At 42.5% G+C, this 17,919-nt stretch overlaps 1 protein-coding gene across 3 annotated transcripts in view; it reads left to right on the plus strand.

Moving 5' to 3' along the window:
• Positions 1-17,919, plus strand: part of FOXN3 (forkhead box N3) — a gene marked incomplete at its 5' end in the record, with an annotated part of 140,900 nt that overhangs the window by 66,955 nt on the left and 56,026 nt on the right. For all 3 annotated transcript variants that reach the window (XM_083502584.1, XM_083502585.1, XM_083502586.1), the window contains one exon: positions 3,430-3,494. In XM_083502584.1, coding sequence (XP_083358710.1) covers positions 3,430-3,494 — 65 coding nt within the window. The remainder of the gene's footprint in view (positions 1-3,429; positions 3,495-17,919) is intronic.

The raw sequence follows: 17,919 nt of genomic DNA on the forward strand, positions 1-17,919 counted from the left end.
GCTAACCCAGAAATAGTACCTCGGGTTAAGAACTTTGCTTCAGGATGAGAACAGAAATCGTGCTCCAGCAGCGCAGCGGCAGCAGGAGGCCCCATTAGCTAAAGTGGTGCTTCAGGTTAAGAACAGTTTCAGGTTAAGAACGGACCTCCGGAACAAATTAAGTACTTAGCCCGAGGTACCACTGTATGTTGCTTGAATGTTGCAAGACACCCAACTGCAGTGACCGAGTGTGTGCATGTATGTAAAATCTTTCTTGTGTAACTAGTTGTGGTCAGGCACTAATAGCCTTTTCCTTCTCTTCTTTTTTCTAAATTGAATTCATTTTCCTGGAAGGGAAATACTCACCCTTCTATATTTAGGTAGAAGATGCATCCCATTTAAGGGAATATTTTTGAGTCTGTTTTGAAAGATCTTGATTCTAATGGATGCTTTCTTCTCTTTCCTTTCCCCCTTAAGCTTACCATTTCCAGGTTTATAAGCCTGTAGTAGACTGAAGGGAAGTCGGGACAGAACTCATTCATGAAGAATAAGGTTTCAATGGTTGCTAGCCGCAAGGACTGTTCTGTTGGAGGCGGTGCCTCTGAAACCAGTCAGTGGGAAATGCAGTTGGAGAGAGCGCTGTTGAGCTTAGGATCTGCTTGTTGGCTTCCCACAGGATTCTGCGTGACAGCAGTGAGGACAGAATGCAACCCAAAGCGACATACAACAATAAATAAAATAGCACACATTATTTGTTGTTGCTTTTAACAAACTAGGCAATATGTACTTTGGCTGAAACGGTGTGATAGAAAGGATTTGGCATCCTAATATATGCAGAATGCAGTGTTTGACATGTGCAAAGCAGTTATGTTGGCTATTGTAGCGGGGGGGGGGGTCTCGGCTGTTGCTTGTAGAAGCAGCTAATCCTCTCTAATACACCTGCTATGACTATAATTAAAACCTGCCCAGCAGTGGGTATGAAGACGTGTGAAGGTTGGGCTGAATCATCAATCTAAAGGTTGTGCAAATTGGCGGTAATGTGATGATCGTTCCATAAGAAGATGATGACTGTTTGTGCCTCCATCTATTTCCTTAGCTGCAATTTATTCTATCTATTAAGACAGTGTTTCCCAACCTTTTTTGGGCAAAGGCACACTTGTTTCATGAAAAAAATCTCAAGGCACACCACCATTAGAAAATGTTTAAAAAATTAACTCTGTGCCTATATTGACTACCCTAATTTTCGCCCTATAGGACGCACCGGCCCATAGGACGTACCTAGATTTTGGGGGGGAAATAAAGGGGAAAAAATTATTCCCCCCCCCACGCGGGGCTGGGGCGGGAGAAGCCCGAGCTTCCCCCGACCCCAGCCCCCAGAATGGGAGCCAGAGTGGCTCCCGGAGCTTGCGGGACTGGGGGTGGGGGAAGCCCGAGCTTCCCCCGCCCCCAGCCCCCAGAAAGGGTCCGAGAGCGATGGCAAAGGTGAGCGCACCTTCGCCATCACTCCCAGAGCTTGCGGGGCTGGAGGTGGGGGAAGCCAGAGCTTCCCCCACCCCCAGCCCCCAGAAAGGGTCCGAGAGCGATGGCGAAGGTGAGCGCACCTTTGCCATTGCTCCCGGAGCTTGCAGGAGCTGGGGGTGGTGGAAGCCCGAGCTTCCCCCGCCCCCAGCCGCCAGAGCAGGTCAGAGAGCGATGGCGAAGGTGTGCGCACCTTCGGCATCGCTCTGGGACCTTGCGCGGGCTGGGGGCGGGGGAAGCCGGAGCTTCTTCCGTCCCCAGCCCGCAGAGCAGGTCAGAGAGCGATGGCGAAGGTGTGCGCACCTTCGGCATCGCTCTGGGACCTTGCGCGGGCTGGGGGCGGGGGAAGCCGGAGCTTCTCCCGTCCCCAGCCCGCAGAGCAGGTCAGAGAGCGATGGCGAAGGTGTGCGCACCTTCGCCATCGCTCTGGGACCTTGCGCGGGCTGGGGGCGGGGGAAGCCGGAGCTTCCCCCCTCCCCAGCCCCCCGAACAGGTCAGAGAGCGATGGCGATGGTGTGCGCACGTTCGCCATCGCTCTCGGGGCTTGGGAGGCTGCGGGCGGGGGAAGCTGGAGCTTCCCCCGACCCCAGCCCCCCGAACGGGTTGGAGAGCGATGGCAAAGGTGCGCGCAGCTTTGGCATCGCTCTGGGAGCTTGCGCGGCTGGGGGGATAGCTTCCTTAAGCCTGGGGAGCCTCCCTCCCACGGCACACTAGGCAACGTCTCACGGCACACTAGTGTGCCGCGGAACACCGGTTGGGAAACACTGTATTAAGACAGAGCAGAGCAGGGATGTGGCAGATTGTAAACCTTGCCTGATTCAACTTTCAGATGTCCTCGTGTCAATGAAGTTAAGAAAATAACTGGACATAGTTCCATTTATCCATTGGATCAAATGTCTTTGGTTAGTTGATTTAGTGCTGATAGTGTGCCGCAAACCTGAAATTAAGCTGCAAGTCTCTGCGTATCAAGAGTTGTTTCCTAGCTACAGTGATGCCATTGATGATTAGATAGGCCGCTCTCAAGTTGGCCCCAAATCTCACAGCGTTGTGGGTGTGTGGGTGTGTTTTGCCTTTAAGCATTGTGTGATGAAATGGCTTCAGGGTTTAACCAAGAGCATCTAATATAGCTTTACAAAACCCCTTTTCTAAGCTGAAGAGGAGATAATGTCTTTCTCCAATTCTGATACCCCAAAGCCTTTGAACTGGAGAAAATTGTTAACCTTTGTAGATCATCATGCGATTTGACCTGTGCACATACACATTTATAGACATGATCCATCAACACACACACATACTTGTTGACAGATTTCATAGGCAGAATGCCTGTGTACAAACATGTTGATATATACACGTGCAAACTTCAAAATTCACACCGCCACCTGTGAAGCCTAACTTTCAGAAGATTGCACCCAGAAAGACCCACCTTTGCCACTATAAGAAGTTGTCCTCTAGGTTGCAATAAAACAGCATCTGGTTCAGGGTTGGTTTATGCAAGCAACAGATGCTGCCTTTGGTTTATACTTTTTAAAATGGGAAGTGAGATCTGGCTTATAGAGTGTGAGTGTGTAAAGCATTTTTGCATTTCAGAAGTAAGCTTAATGTATGTTTTGCCAGGCTATGAATTTATTATGTGGTTTTTTTTAAATTGTGTGTGGGAGAAATATTTTTGTTTCTAGATTTCTCTTCCCTCCCTTCTTAAAAGTGTGTGGGCCGACATTGGGCTGAGTTTCTTCTTGTGAATAGAATGTGATAGTTAAATAATTATTTTTTTTAATGAAGAGCTAAGCCCTACTCTTTAAAAACAAAATGCCGTGTTCTTACCACAGCGAAACAGATGCCACACTTTAAAAAAAAGGAAGAAGAGGGTATAATTATGCCAACTGCGAAATCACATAAAGATTTTCTTTACACTTCTTTTTTTATTGCCTTCAGCACATCAGGTCCACCTATTTGGCCAGGAAGCACCTTTTTCAAGCGAAATGGAGCCCTTCTGCAAGGTAGGTCATATATTCCATTTTTCTTCCCTTGACATCTTCCCTTCTCCCTCCCCGTCATTAATTCTCTTGAGAATTATCATGATTTTCACAAGCTTTCTGGAAAGAAGCTGTGGTGGACTCGTGCGTTTGTGTGTGTGTATACCACAGATATATAAATATATATATTTCTCTGTGCCTACCTTTATAACATGCAAAACATTTATTGGAAAAGGTTACAGTGTGTCGTGAAGGTGGCTCTCTTCTTCCTCCCCTCCATCATTGATTTTGTTATCTCCCATTTCTAGCAAAGTCAACAGAGTTTATGCAGGACATGTTCCGGTAACTTTCAGTTGTGTTGATAAAGATAATAACTTTGCTCCTTATTGCGCCTGTGCAAAAATAACTTGCAGCAATCGTCTGCCAGCTCTACAGCAGCAGAAGGTGATTGATATAAAGGCACAAAGTCTTCCGTTTTTGAAATTTTGTTATATTCCGACGGTTTCCCCTATCATTACTGGAGAGACGTGTATATCTGTGAGGCTTCTTTTTTCCATTCAGAGTAATCTTAACTAGTACATTATGCATTTGTAACTTGGAAATTGGATCTGATGCAACTTGGAGCATCACTTTCATGCTTGTGTGTGTGTGCGTGTGCCACATTCTGAATCACAATTGTAATCCGATCTAGACTCGGGTTATCTTTTGGGTATAGTTTTATCAGCTGTACTTTCAGGCTGCTATTCTGTGAAATTTGATTGCACATATCAATAGGAGATCTGCCTATCTTTCCATAACTCTTGGGAGGCAGTAATCAGAACACGTAACCAAAATCTGGCAGCCGACTATGGCGACTGCTTCATTTGCATTTAGAAAAGACAAGGAGGCTAATTTTCTAGATTAATGGAGGTACTTGTCTTTTGTGTTTTTCCATGGATTGCATTTGCTGAAAATGTCTGTAAATATCAGGTTGTAGTGATAGATCACATAATACTTTATGGAGATGATGATGCTTAAATGAACTTGATGCCAAATGAAAATTTGAAGCCCAGCCTCCCACACCTGATGCAAAAGCAGCACTCAAAACAGGGAAACGGCCATGTTTTAAGCAAGCGATTATTATCTATACATAAGGCACAGTGATCACGGTTCCATATCCAAAGTAAGATTACCATTTTGGCTTTACAGTGGTACCTCGGGTTACATACACTTCAGGTTACATATGCTTCAGGTTACAGACTCCGCTAACCCAGAAATATTACCTCAGGTTAAGAACTTTACCTCAGGATGAGAACAGAAATCATGTGGCGGCAGCAGGAGGCCCCATTAGCTAAAGTGGTGCTTCAGGTTAAGAACAGTTTCAGGTTAAGAACGGACCTCCGGAACGAATTAAGTACGTAACCCGAGGTACCATTGTATAGCCTTGGAATGTGAACGCAAAGTCTGGGGGACTCATTATCCACCGTTTCAGCTGTATTTTCCCCTTTAAGCTATTTATAGATTGCAGTTCATCCAAAAATACCACAGTGCTTCACAAATTTTAAAAAGCACCTAACGAAAACACCACTAAAATAATGCAAAACCATGCAAAATAAAACCCAAACAGCCGAACAATGAAGCAGCAGCAGCACATACCAAAAATGGCACAGTTGTCTAGCAATAGCTGGCCAGCATACGGCCAAGATGACTGCTTTCGAATCCCATGTTACAATCTGTGGCTGGGAAAGTTTTGTTTTGATATTTTCCCTCTTCTAGTCCATAGAACGGACTGCCCTGAAAACACATTCAGATTTCTTGTGTGTGCCATATTACAGACTGGTTTACAAATGGCTCTCTCCTCTTGTTCCCCCCACCCCCACCCCAGCTCACCCCTCCACACCAAATTGTAAGAACTTAATATTGTGGATTAGGAAGAAATGGAAGGTGAAGCAGAGTTTGGGTGCTCAATGAAATGGGTCGGTTTGAGCAGCTAGCTAGGTGGAAATTCAATAACCACTGTAGAATCCTGGGAATAGGAATGTGTTAAATTAAGTACCAGGCAAGTTTTCGTCATTTAGAGGAATAAGCACATCTGGGCTTTTATTAGTTTAGAATTCTAGTTCATTTGGACTAGCCTAGAGTGCAGTATCTAAAGAAGGCTGAATTTTAGCAACTGTGCCTTCTACCATCCATCATGTGGCACGTGCAGGAACAGCTGCCTAACCCAAAATTCTCACCTTGGGACAACAATAAGGGCATAAAGCCTTATTTTATAAATGAAGGCATAAAACCATTGTCTTGGCAGACATCTGGACAATCGTATTTTCAGCTATGTGCCAAAAAACTATTTTATATATTAATGATGATGGCAGTGTTCAAATGCCTCCTGTGAAAAATGCTACTCTGTGAAATTCAAGTAACAATAAGACCTCGAGTCGTAAGACCTCGAGGGCAATACTTATAAATAAAACAAATCATTCTTTAAAAAGTGTACAGCTTCTCCCACACCAATAATTATTTTTTCTAGGGATTGTGGATGAAACAACCCAAATTTGTATATATGTATGTGTGTGCATATATTTAATTTTTATTTGTATTCATTTATATTGTCTTTATTTTTTTATTATTTTATGTTACTGAATTACATGTTCTTGCATTTATTTATTTATATACAATCTTATTTGAGCTCAGTGCTGCCTCACAGTAATTTGAGGGAGGTTCATAGCAGTGGCTGGTTATAACAAGCAGAGAGTCCTTGCTCATTCCAGCATGTGTGTGTGTGTGTGTGTGTGTGTGTGTGTGTGTGTGTGTTGAAAATATAGATCGGCAAATCAAAGCAATACAATCAGTCTTATATAGTCAGCAGCATCAGGGTACTTCCCATTGAATATGATACATCCGTTTTTACTAGGAATTATCCAGAATCATAAACCCATGCTACACACAAATACACACAAAAAAGAAGGAACACTATGAAAGATTTTGAAGTCCTACAAATAGATTCCCTTGGAACGTTCATATGGTCAGTAAAACACATTAACATTGCATGTATTCTCTCCTGTTGCATTACTGATGTTACCACGCTTTTGCAGTCTTTTGGCAATATTTCAGACTTACAGTTCTGCATTTTCAGTTATTGATATAAAATAATTATTGGCTGAGCATTAAATAACCAACCAGTGTCACCATCTTCCTTGTAAAGAGACATTTCCAGTGTCAGCTTCATGATTAAATATTTGGTGGATTAGTCCTGTTTTGGGTTACCATTGGAAGAGAGGTCAAAGTTTGTGTTATCCATGTCCTTGCAATGAACCTAAACATCTCAGAAAGCTTTACTGAGACTGCACTTCTTTTCACACTTGCCTGGAAATGAACTACAATGAGCACAGTGGGATGTGAGCAAAGCTCTGTGTAAACATGGATAGGATTGCGTTTTCCATGCGTGTATCCATAAGTACACGGACTTTTGTATAGCTTGCAGTTGAATGGATGAGAGCTGTGCAGGCTGTTGAAGAGACGTGTTCCTTGTCCAATATGATTATGGTCAAAGTAGGCAGAACATAGTATCAGGAGAAGGGAAGAGTGGTGCAGCACAGCAAGAACCATGGATGGAACAAGACTCGGCTCGAACTATGATTTTCTGGTGATTAGGACAGTTCGTTCCTGTGATAAAAATCTGCGTCTTGAGACTTTCTAACACCCGTATTCTTCTGCACATTTGGAACAGGATGAAAAGGTACAGAGGTGAACACTGAAGAAAATGTCAAAGAATGTAGAACTGGATCTGATCTGTAATACATCTAAAATAAATGTTAATAGGGCAGAGCATTTTTAATAGGTCAGTATTTTAAGTTCAGCAGTGAAGGTAGAGGTATTCTTGTTAGCACAGTAGTAGGTTTAAATATCAAAGGGATTGGCCTTGGTACAATGGTCTCTTACTTAAAAATATTTCGCTTACCCATATTCGAATGCTAAGTTCTTACTACTAGATTGGCTGTTCATCCAGTGGCCCTAACAACATCTATTCAGGTAAGAAAACCACCAGATTCCTGTGGAGTGGAAGGCTTTCACCAAGTCTATATTACAGTGAATGTTGGTCAAAACTAATGACTGGCTACTTGTGTTTATTTCACTGTGGCTTTAGGCAGAGTGGTTGCAATTGGAGGGATAACTTGAGCAGGCTGCACAGATCCTGCGGAAAGCTTTTGAAATAGAAATGTAATTATTTTCCTCTTGATTACGGTAATTGGATATTACATTGGTACATGGATGAGGTGGTGTTTGGTTTAAAGGGGCTTTTATTAGGTTTATTAGGTTTAAGTGATATTTTTGTGAGAAATAAAATATATGAATAGTAGTAGCATTGTGAAATACATTTCCTTGTAACCAATTTACGATTGCAGAAATTTTAAAAGGGTACCCATTTTTTAATAAAACAATCCCGTCTTGATACTGTTTCCTTAACACCAATATAGGTGTATTCCTTCCTCAGAGTGTATGCATTTATTGCTTGGGATTTTTTTCTTGCTTTCAGTATTTAGCATATACCACTCGAGCTACGAGTTGCTCAAAAGTAGGCCATCATTCATGTAAGTCAATAGCATCTAGATTTACAATGTATCCTAAAATCTTTATTCTCCTATAATTTTTGGTGATTTTTTTTTTAAACAAGAAGTTCTTGGCTGACAGCAGTGTTTCTTTTTCTTTAGCCTTTTTGCTGATTTCTCCCATAGGTTGTCACCTAGCATTTTCTTCTCTGGTCTTCTCTGTTAAAGTACAGTTTTGTTCCTTTGGTTAAATCTCTGTGCCAAAATATGTTTAAATTGTGTCTCTTTAGCAGATGCATATTAATTTAGTCCGTTAACTTTGAATCATTGATTTGCAAAACATGGTCAAGGAAGAGCACCACTGGGGCTTCACATGTACCATCCTAAATCTTCACATAAATTACTTTGGTTCCTTGGCATGATACAGATGAAAACGTAAATATGCTAACTCATCCCAATAATTGTTTTGCCATGACAGAAAACATGGCCTCCATGGTGGAACCTCAGTGTTGAAGCTCCCTTTCTTTTGAAGATACAGCTGCCTCCTGCACTCAAGATTTTTAGGCGACAACTGAGGACGCATATTTCCCCCCACAGCCCTTTGAAGGTGGATTATGAGTCTAGCATGGCATTGGTTTGCATCCGCTGCTGAATTATGGAATGATTTTAAGGGTATATTAACTTGATTTTAAAGTTTGTTCTTTTCTGTTCGTTGCACTGCCATCCTCCAGGATGAAGGGTAGTCTTAAAATATAATAAAATATAGGAAATGTTGTGTTGTGTTTTAACTATGGTCATTAGTAAGATGGGGCAAAATGGAAGGGGTAGCTAGGGTGGGACAGACAGTTTTCAGCAGTAGGAAGCATAATATCCTATCTGTTTTTCTGCCCTTCCTTGAGGAAGTGTGCAGGGCTATTCCATTTTGTCTTCACAATTTCTCTTGTGAGATGTCATAAGCTTAGATAGAATGGTTTGCCCAAGTGAGTTTCATGCCTCCTGCAAGTTGTTTGTGGTTGTGTTCACTTCACTGTCTGGTGTAGGGTAGGCGGTAGACTCACCCCTACCTGAGCTGTGCTCCGTGGAACTTTTGTGTTCCATGCCATCTTTTCAGCAGAATTATTGAAGGCTTCCTGTTCCGCAGCAAAGAGTGGAATGATGGGAAATTCCCAACACAGTTAAATCCAGAGGACACAGGTGTGGCCATGACAATGTGAGATGGGGGGTGATTTGTCTTAGCAGAGGCAGGCTGAATTCATTGGAAAGAAAAAAGGTGACAGGACAGAATATCAGAATGCCACAAATGCATGTTTATAGGTGTGCAAATGTGATAGCTCTGCAGTCAACACACCATCCTAATACCGTTTCTTGAGGCAGCCAGTGATGCTTCTGGCGTTTACTGGGATTTTGGACAGTTTAAGAACTAGCTGCATCTTCAGAGATCATAACATAGCTAAGCTGGCTACAAGGCAAAAACATTCTTCACTAATTTCAAAACTCTGTCTGAGTTTGATTTGTGTATCAGCTGACTACCGTAGCCACTTGTGAATGCCTCTGGGCAAAGTTTGCTGCCTTTGTTTACATTACCTTGACAACCGAGGGGAGTGGTTGGTACTTCAGGTCAGGTCAGGGTACACCACAAACATTAGGTAGGGGTGTAGTTCTCTTGAAGCCAGGGCTCCTGGATGAAGTGTTGAGCAGGAAAAGGAAAAGAAAAACACGAGGTTTGCTGAAATGCATGATGAAAAATAGTTTTGCTGATGACAACATTGTTCTTTGCAAGCCCTTGCCCAGCCTCTCTGATGTTGTAATCTAAAAAGGGCTGTGGGAAAACAAATAAAAATTATATGCTTAGATCATGGGAAAGCATAAGGTAGAGCAACATCTATAGAAATCTGAAATAGGGTAATTAAATGGTTTGTTCGCTGTGGCCACATTTGGTCTAAAAGAAGTAATATGTTTGTTAACTCCTTTTCCAAGCAGGTTCACTGGTGTTATCCATGTGTTTAAATTGGTGTGTGATTTATAACTGCATCCAAGGCATGTTCCTTCTTTATTTTTGGTGGCAGATAATTGATGCAGTTAAACAGGTAGTTGGGCTGCCTTGTCTTTCGATTTTCCGTCCTTAACTGTGACCTGGAAAAAAATGGCGACAGCGTTCAAGCACATGCAAGCCAAGCGTTTGTAGTTTCTTTTTCCTCGTTTCAAATGAACTCAGAATATTTTTCTCCCAAGGTTCGTATATGCTAAAGTCAGTGCGTTCTAAACTCTTGGTAACTGGGGCTTGCTTTATTTTTGAAACAGCACTCTCCTCACCTGTGATACCAAGCATCCGTCTCCAGAGGCATACTGCGCTGTCACCTCTAATCCTAAACATTTATGCTGGCATAGTGATGATCAAAACATATCACGATTTGCAGCGATTTACTAGTGCTGTAGTCTGTAGGCCTGATCCAATGCAAGTTACAGCATTTGGGGTGTTTAGTGTTTTTATGAAACTTCTCTCAAGCAAGCAGTGCAACACTGTTGGTTTTTTTTTTAATGGACGTACAGAAAAGTTGTCCTTGCGTGCTCAACCTCGGGCAAAAATGCAAAAAAAGTAGTGTATCCCATCAGTAGTGTGTCTAGACAACCTGCTTATTAAGCATTCATTTTGATTTGTTTGCAGGAAGAAAATAAGACATTGCATCAAAGGAAGTGTTACCCAACACTTTCCAGTGCATTTTCCTGTCACTTATCCTTACTGCAAAAAATCCAATATTTTGGAGAAGTAGATTTCTTGAGAAAGAGCTCCCAGCCAGTGATAATTGTGCAACCTGAGTTTGCTGGTATATGATTGCATCCCACCCAAAAACAGCACCAGTCTGGAAGCACCCCAGGTGTAAGGAACACGTGTTTGTAGAGAAAATTGTGTGGCTTTTAAATTACTTTGAAACAGCAGCCAGGATATGGCACACCGTAGCTTCTGAGTCGCCACCCTCTTTTCTTCTTCTTTGAAGGACACCTAAATCTGTGGCTTGGACCCTGATAAATTTTCTACCCCTTCCTACCCCTGCAGCTGTCTATACCATCCATGGGGCCACTCTTGACCAATGTGAAATGACTAGGAGAGGATACTGCCAGAGGGGGAAGCTGCCCGAAATTGGATGTTGCTATTCCTGGTTTTAGGGCGATTTCCACCTTCCACAGCAGCTCTTCCATGGTCCCATTGCACAGGAGCCACCACTTCCCAGTACAATGAAGAGAGATTTTCATGGGTGCAGGTGGCTGGGGGGGTGGGGTGGAGAAGGGATCAGAAAACTGTCTTTCCATTCACCATAGTTATTATGCATGCCCTTCACTCCTGGTGGATTACACATGTAGATTATACTTGAGTGTGTCCACCAGACATAAAGGGAGGCCTTAATTACAGATAGATTCACTAACCATTACTTGGTTTTAGTTCATGTAGTTGAAGTGCTGTAAGTGATTTATTCCTATCAAACCACCACCACCACCACAACAACAACAACAGCCAACACCAGTGAAAGATTTTCAGAGCTCTTATCTCTTGCACCAAGTAATAAAGGTGAGGAGGTTAGTTTAACAAATGCCCTCTTTAATATCTGCATCTGAAGCCAACGCTACTTTCCTGCACCACAATTTGTTCATGGTAGACATCAGTAGAAGATAAGATCGCTGGCAGCTGCGGTAGCATAGTGGCTGAAAAACGGAGCCATAAATCTTGAAGTCTCTGGTTTGAGTCTCACCTCTGTCACAAATTCAGTAGGTAGCCTTAGGCTGGTCATGCTCTCTCAGTTATGGGAGGTAATAATACTGCCTTGCCTTGCAGTGTTGCCGCAGCAATTGCAACCTGATAAAGCTGGTGAACCTCTTTGAACAGTCTTTGCAATATGCATTTAATGAACAGAATCAAAATTGGAAAGGATGCCCAAGGGAATTTAGTGCAACCCCTTGTTGTTGTGTGTATCATTATACTATTAGTATGATCTGAAAGCATATGGAGCCATCACTTGGCTGAAGCTAAGCAGGTCTGGGTCTGGTTGGTGCGTTGGATGGGTTCCATGGTGGAAGGAAGATGGGACATAAATGCAAGAAGAAAAGTAAAAAAAATGTTCACCTGAAGTTAAATAGCAGACTTGTGCCAGAGGGAAGATGCCACTCAAGTCATGGGACCAAAATAATTCCAGCAAGGTTCAGTTCAGATCCTTTACGGTGATTGTTGTGTTTGTTACACTAGTTTCCATGAGACTTGGCATCACCGCACTCCTCCTCCAAAGAACTTGCCATTTTACCTGTAACTGTTACAGTATGTAATTATAGAGTTCTAAGACAGTATTTTAGAAACTTTGCTGCTGTAGTGAGGAATTTATTTTACACTGACAACACCCAGTTGCTCTTGGTGATTATCTCTCTTTCTTTTCTCAGCAAAGACAACATCCAAACAGGGATTGCTGTTGTGTTTGTTACTGTTAAGATATTAATATATTGCATTAATCAACCTGGCCTATGTATAAAGTTGAGTGTCAAATTTGCTCTCAAATGAAAGCCTGCCGCTTACCGTATTTTTCGCCCTATAGGACGCACTTTTTCCCCTCCAAAAATGAAGGGGAAATCTGTGTGCGTCCTATGGGGCGAATACAGGCTTTCGCTGAAGCTTGGAGAGCGAGAGGGTTCGGTGCGCACCAACCCCTCTCGCTCTCCAGGCTTCAGGAAGCTATCAGCAAGCCTGGGGAGCCCGCGGGAGTTCCTGCAGGGCTCCCCACGCTGCAGATAGCAGCCTGCCACCCGGCGCGCAGCGCGCCCTTAAGCAGAGCGCCCCTCGTGCCGGGCAGACTTCTGCAGCGTCGGGAGCCCTACGGGAGTTGTTCCCCGACCTGGTTTGGGGGGGGGGGAATAAAGGGGAAAAAATTTTCCTTTATTTCCCCCCAAAAAAACTAGGTGTGTCCTATGGGACGGAGCGTCCTATGGGACGAAAAATACGGTACTTTATTTCTACCCTGTAGGGTGCTGCTTTGACCATTATATATATATATATATATATATATATATATATATATATATATATATATATATATGAGAGAAAATCTTCTTCACTCTCGTTCCACACATTTTGTGATGGCTGGATTTTAGAACACCTTTTGGGTTCCAAGCTGAAACTGATACTATTGGCGCATTCCAGTAAACCATATTTTTCCCTCATTAGCGTTGTGTCTGAACCAGGGATCTTGATTTTTGTTCCTTAAAAAGCCATAATCAGTAAATTTCGAACAAATATTGGCTGGCAGAGAGAAGTGAACTAACTCTGATGTCCAAACACACCAAGTGGCCATATTTGCATGTAACACCATGCCAGGGTTTAGCACAGGCATCCTCAACATTCGGCTCTCCAGATGTTTTGGACTACAATTCCCATCATCTCTGGCCACTGGTCCTGTTAGCAAGGGATCATGGGAGTTGCAGGTGAAAACATCTGGAGGGCTGCAGGTTGGGGATGCCTGGTTTAGCAGGAACGTGCTGTCTTCCAGGGAGGAGATCACAGCTGTGTGACTTAATCTGTCATCTGAACCTGGGGGTCGTGGTTAAGCTCTCTTCTCTCTAAGTAAGATTTGTAACTAAAGTTTGCTCTTGGCTTAGCTTCCATTCAGTGCTGAGTTATAAGGACCAAGGATGAACAAAACAAGTGTGAGCGCCTCCTTGGGAGTCAGCACATTTGTGTAGTCTCAGTAAGCCATAGTTTGTCTTACCAGGACATGTGAACCAGACCAATGTATGCAATCTTAAGAGTGCAGTCTTCAGTTAAGAGTGCAGTCCTTTTTTTCTTTTTTCAACTTGTATATATACTGAAAGGCATATGATACAGTTGTGGTTGTTGTTTTTTTAAAGTGGATGTGCATCTAAAATTTGGGAAATGTGGATGTATTGAATGCTACGCTATTCTAGGCATGTTACATATGATTAAAGTTTGTGATAACTGATGCAGAAATTGAGTTCAGTGCGAAAATGGATGCAGAAATAGATTGTCCTTATTTGCAAATAATACTCTATTGATGTATACACCTTTTTAATAATAGCACAACAGTGGGAGAGGTTTTGTACACCAAAATTAGAAGTTATCAAGACACCACAGTTATCTCTTTGATGTGCAATAGAACCCTTTTTCCAACCACATCTTGCACCAAGATCTATCTACTATATTAGAAACTTGACTCCCGCCTTATATTAGGGATGCAGAATCTGTAGTCTAGATGATGTTGGACTGTCATTCCAGCATCCCTGACCAGTGGCCTTACTGGCTGCAGTTGGTGGCAGCTGCATTCCCACAGCGTATGGAGAACTGCTGGTTCCCCATTCCCACCTCATTGTGCTTATGGTGTTGAACAGTTGCTGTATGAGTGGGGTGGGGGAGAAAGACAAGTGAGCGACTTGGGGTGAAACTGGCCTCAAAGTATGTGCTGCCAATGGGAAAAAGAGCTGCAACTGGCCCTTCATTCCACCTTCCCTTCCAAGAATGACTCCATTAGGACATAATAATAAACTATGGAAGCCTAGGCAGACCTTGGGCTTACACTCTTCTCCTCCCCGTCTTCTCCTCCGAGATTGATAATTTCTGTCAGGTGGCCAAAATATTTTAGGAATATAGTCAATAAAGTCAGTTCACAGTAGAATCTGGGATCTTGCCAGACTGGAACATTAAACCCTCTTACATGCAGCTGCATAAATTCAGCCCAGGGTTTCCCTTTGCAAGGCAAACAGGAGTGTTAACATCTACTGGATTTGCTGCCGTTTTTATTTATCTAACAAATGGGAACAAGCTTTGGGAATTCTGCCTTGCATGTTATGTAATGATGAGGGGGGTTTAGGATGGGTATGACGTCAACTGCCTGATCCTTATCTAATAAACTGATCATTAAATACAGTCCAACAATTAACTTTTGAGCTGGACACTAAGAGTAGCTTTGAAACCTTTTTAATTTAATTGCAACATCTGTCACAAGAACAGTCAGCTCTGTTCTTAATAATATGTGATTCATTTGCATATATTAACATTAGGATCATTGGCAATTCCCCCCTCTCCCCTTCCCACAGCATCACTTACTAATAAATGAACTTTGCTACTGTTTTTTTGTTTTAAACTTTTCTCCCTTTCTTTATCCTCCCCCCGCCCCACACACACACCTTGGCCTTCCACGTTGTCACTGTAAATAGATTGCTGATGACCTGGCTGGAAGGTTGAAGCTGCCTATGTCAGAGTGACCTGGATTTTGAACAGCAGCAGGTGATAAAATAGGTGTATACTAAGGTTTTGGGGACTTCGGTCACCCTTTTGAAAAGAATGCAAAGTTATATTTTCGTCATAATCAGACCAAGGTTGATATTTGTGAACGGCACCAGAAACTATTGCCAGCTTAAGCTAAGCAAAGAAAATTGCCCAGTGACAGATAAAAGATTGATACAGAATTTACTTTGTGTTACTTCCCTGCACCTAAAATGCAGCCTGGAATTACATTGCCCGAATTGTAGCACTTGTATCTAAAAGCACAGAGTTTTATAAACCACAAAAAGACTAGTTGCCTTTGGGGGAGTGGAGTGTGGTGTAAATAAATAAATATAGGGACAGTGTTTATTACTTAACTTTTCTATCCCAGTATTCTGTACTAGGTGCAGAAGGAGGCCAAGAACAAAATCTAAATTTAGAATATAATAAAGGCAGACATACCATAAATATAGCCAGAACAAAGAAAAACATTAGCCAATTAAACTAAAACCAACAACTTAACCATTGTTACTCCAGCCGGCCAAAAGTGTGCCTCAACTTACCTATTTTGGGAAGGCCTTCGGAGAAGGTGGAGACTGGTCTCCCCTAGAGAATGCAGCTGCTGAGAAACCTTTTCCCAAATGAAAAGCCTTGGCTCAGTGGTAGACAACACACTTTACATGCAGAAGGTCCCGGTTTCAGTCCTTGGCATCTTCAGGTGAGGAAGATCTCTGTCTGAAACCCAGGAAAAGTGTGTGAGAAACAGCTGCATGGTAGGAACAGTGCAGTCTGTGGCTGTTTGGCCCAGATGTGTCTAGTCTTCAAATCTGGCTAAGGGAACAGGATCTAGATTCAAGGCTCTGCAAGACTATTTGCATATTCTTGGCCTTCTAAAGTCTAACATCCACAGTGTGTGAACTCCTCTTTGTCCAACTCCCCACGGCGTGTACCAGTTTTTACTGTGCTGAATCACATGCTGCAACTTAACCGTCCAAATGGTTCAGTGGGTATGATGCCCAGTGTTTTCTATATTCCAAGAGCTAATAACTTTTTTGGTGCATGTGCAAGGGAGGTTACAGTTCACTTTTCCCTTGTGGGGTTTTGCTTCCTGCAACAGCACATTGATGAACCAATAAAGACTAAATTTAAAGTCGAAGTGTAGTCTTTGTGAACAAAGTATGGATTTATTAAAGCATTGTTCTGTTCTGTTCTGTTGCTGGTGCTTGGCTGATGCTGATTTCTCTGTTTGCAAACAGAGAGACATTCCCAAATTATTATTGACATCAGTGGAAATTGCACATTTGTTTAAAGTTCTGACAGTTTTATTGAAATTGTGAAAATCTTGGTTTGCCAGCAAAGAACAAAACCACCGATGGGATGTACTTAACTATCTTAATGTTCCTACCAAACAGTATTTAATGGATCACATCTTTACATGATTATTGCAGCTGCTTTATTCTGAGCATGCCACGTAATATATATTTCTTTTAAATTAATGCAACTGCAAAAGAGAGGGTTTGTCTTATTTATAAGATTATATCTGGATGCAATGAAATCCACACACATTCAGAAATTTCAGGCTACCTTGTGAACTCTGTACATGCACAGAATTAACACCAGGTGTTGTGAGTTACGATTTCTTTAAACTCAATTCCAGTGCTCAAATGCTGGTCTGCAGCAATAAAATGATGCACGTTTGGTGTGACTCTTCGTGGCTAATGAGCTTATTTGTGTCCTACTTTGTGGCGCAGAATGGAAACTGAGAATATACTTAATTTCTCCCAATTTGTAGCTCACATTTCATCACACCACTGTGATGCCAGGACTATTGCCCAGACCTAATGACATTTTAATATGAGAGGCTGCATGTGATCCAGGGGAGGGCAGACTTCTACTTTGTGTTTTACTAGAACCCCAAGCTCCTCCAGCTAGAACCAGGTACAAAACTTAGAATAGTTTTGTACAGGGATATGTTCTGTGTACCATAACTAAGATTAGTTTACTGTCCTTCCACATGCAAACCTAGTTACTGAAGCTTTTTTTCATTTCATCTATCTAATTAATTTAGGGGAGGGAGAGTCATTTCTATTTTTAAGCAGTTTGGAGTTGAAAATCCTTTCTGATCTACTGCACATCACCCAGAGAGACCTGCCAGTATATCCTGATACCTCCTTGGATTTGGATTTGATCCCGCCTTTCACTCCCTTTCAGGAGTCTCAAAGCGGCTAACATTCTCCTTTCCCTTCTTCCCCCACAACAAACACTCTGTGAGGTGAGTGGGGCTGAGAGACTTCAGAGAAGTATGACTGGCCCAAGGTCACCCAGCAGCTGCATGTGGAGGAGCGAAGACGCGAACCCGGTTCACCAAATTACGAATCTACCGCTCTTAACCACTACACCACACTGGCTCTCCTTCCCATTCTTGGTCTACTTCATGCATCCAACCAAAGCAGGCTGTTGCATATGGAAGCTTGCACTAACTAGTGCTTTGTATCTTTATGTATGAGTATACACAGAGGTGCCCAATGAAATACTTAAAGCAGGGGTCAGCAACCTTTTTCAGCCATGCGCCGGCCCACCGTCCCTCAGACCATGTGGTGGGCTGGATGATATTTTGAAAAAATAAATAAAAAATGAACGAATTCCTAGGCCCCACAAATAACCCAGA

This window comes from Podarcis liolepis (genome assembly GCF_965112155.1).
Source record: "Podarcis liolepis genome assembly, chromosome: 1".
NCBI classification, from domain to species: Eukaryota; Metazoa; Chordata; class Lepidosauria; order Squamata; family Lacertidae; genus Podarcis; species Podarcis liolepis.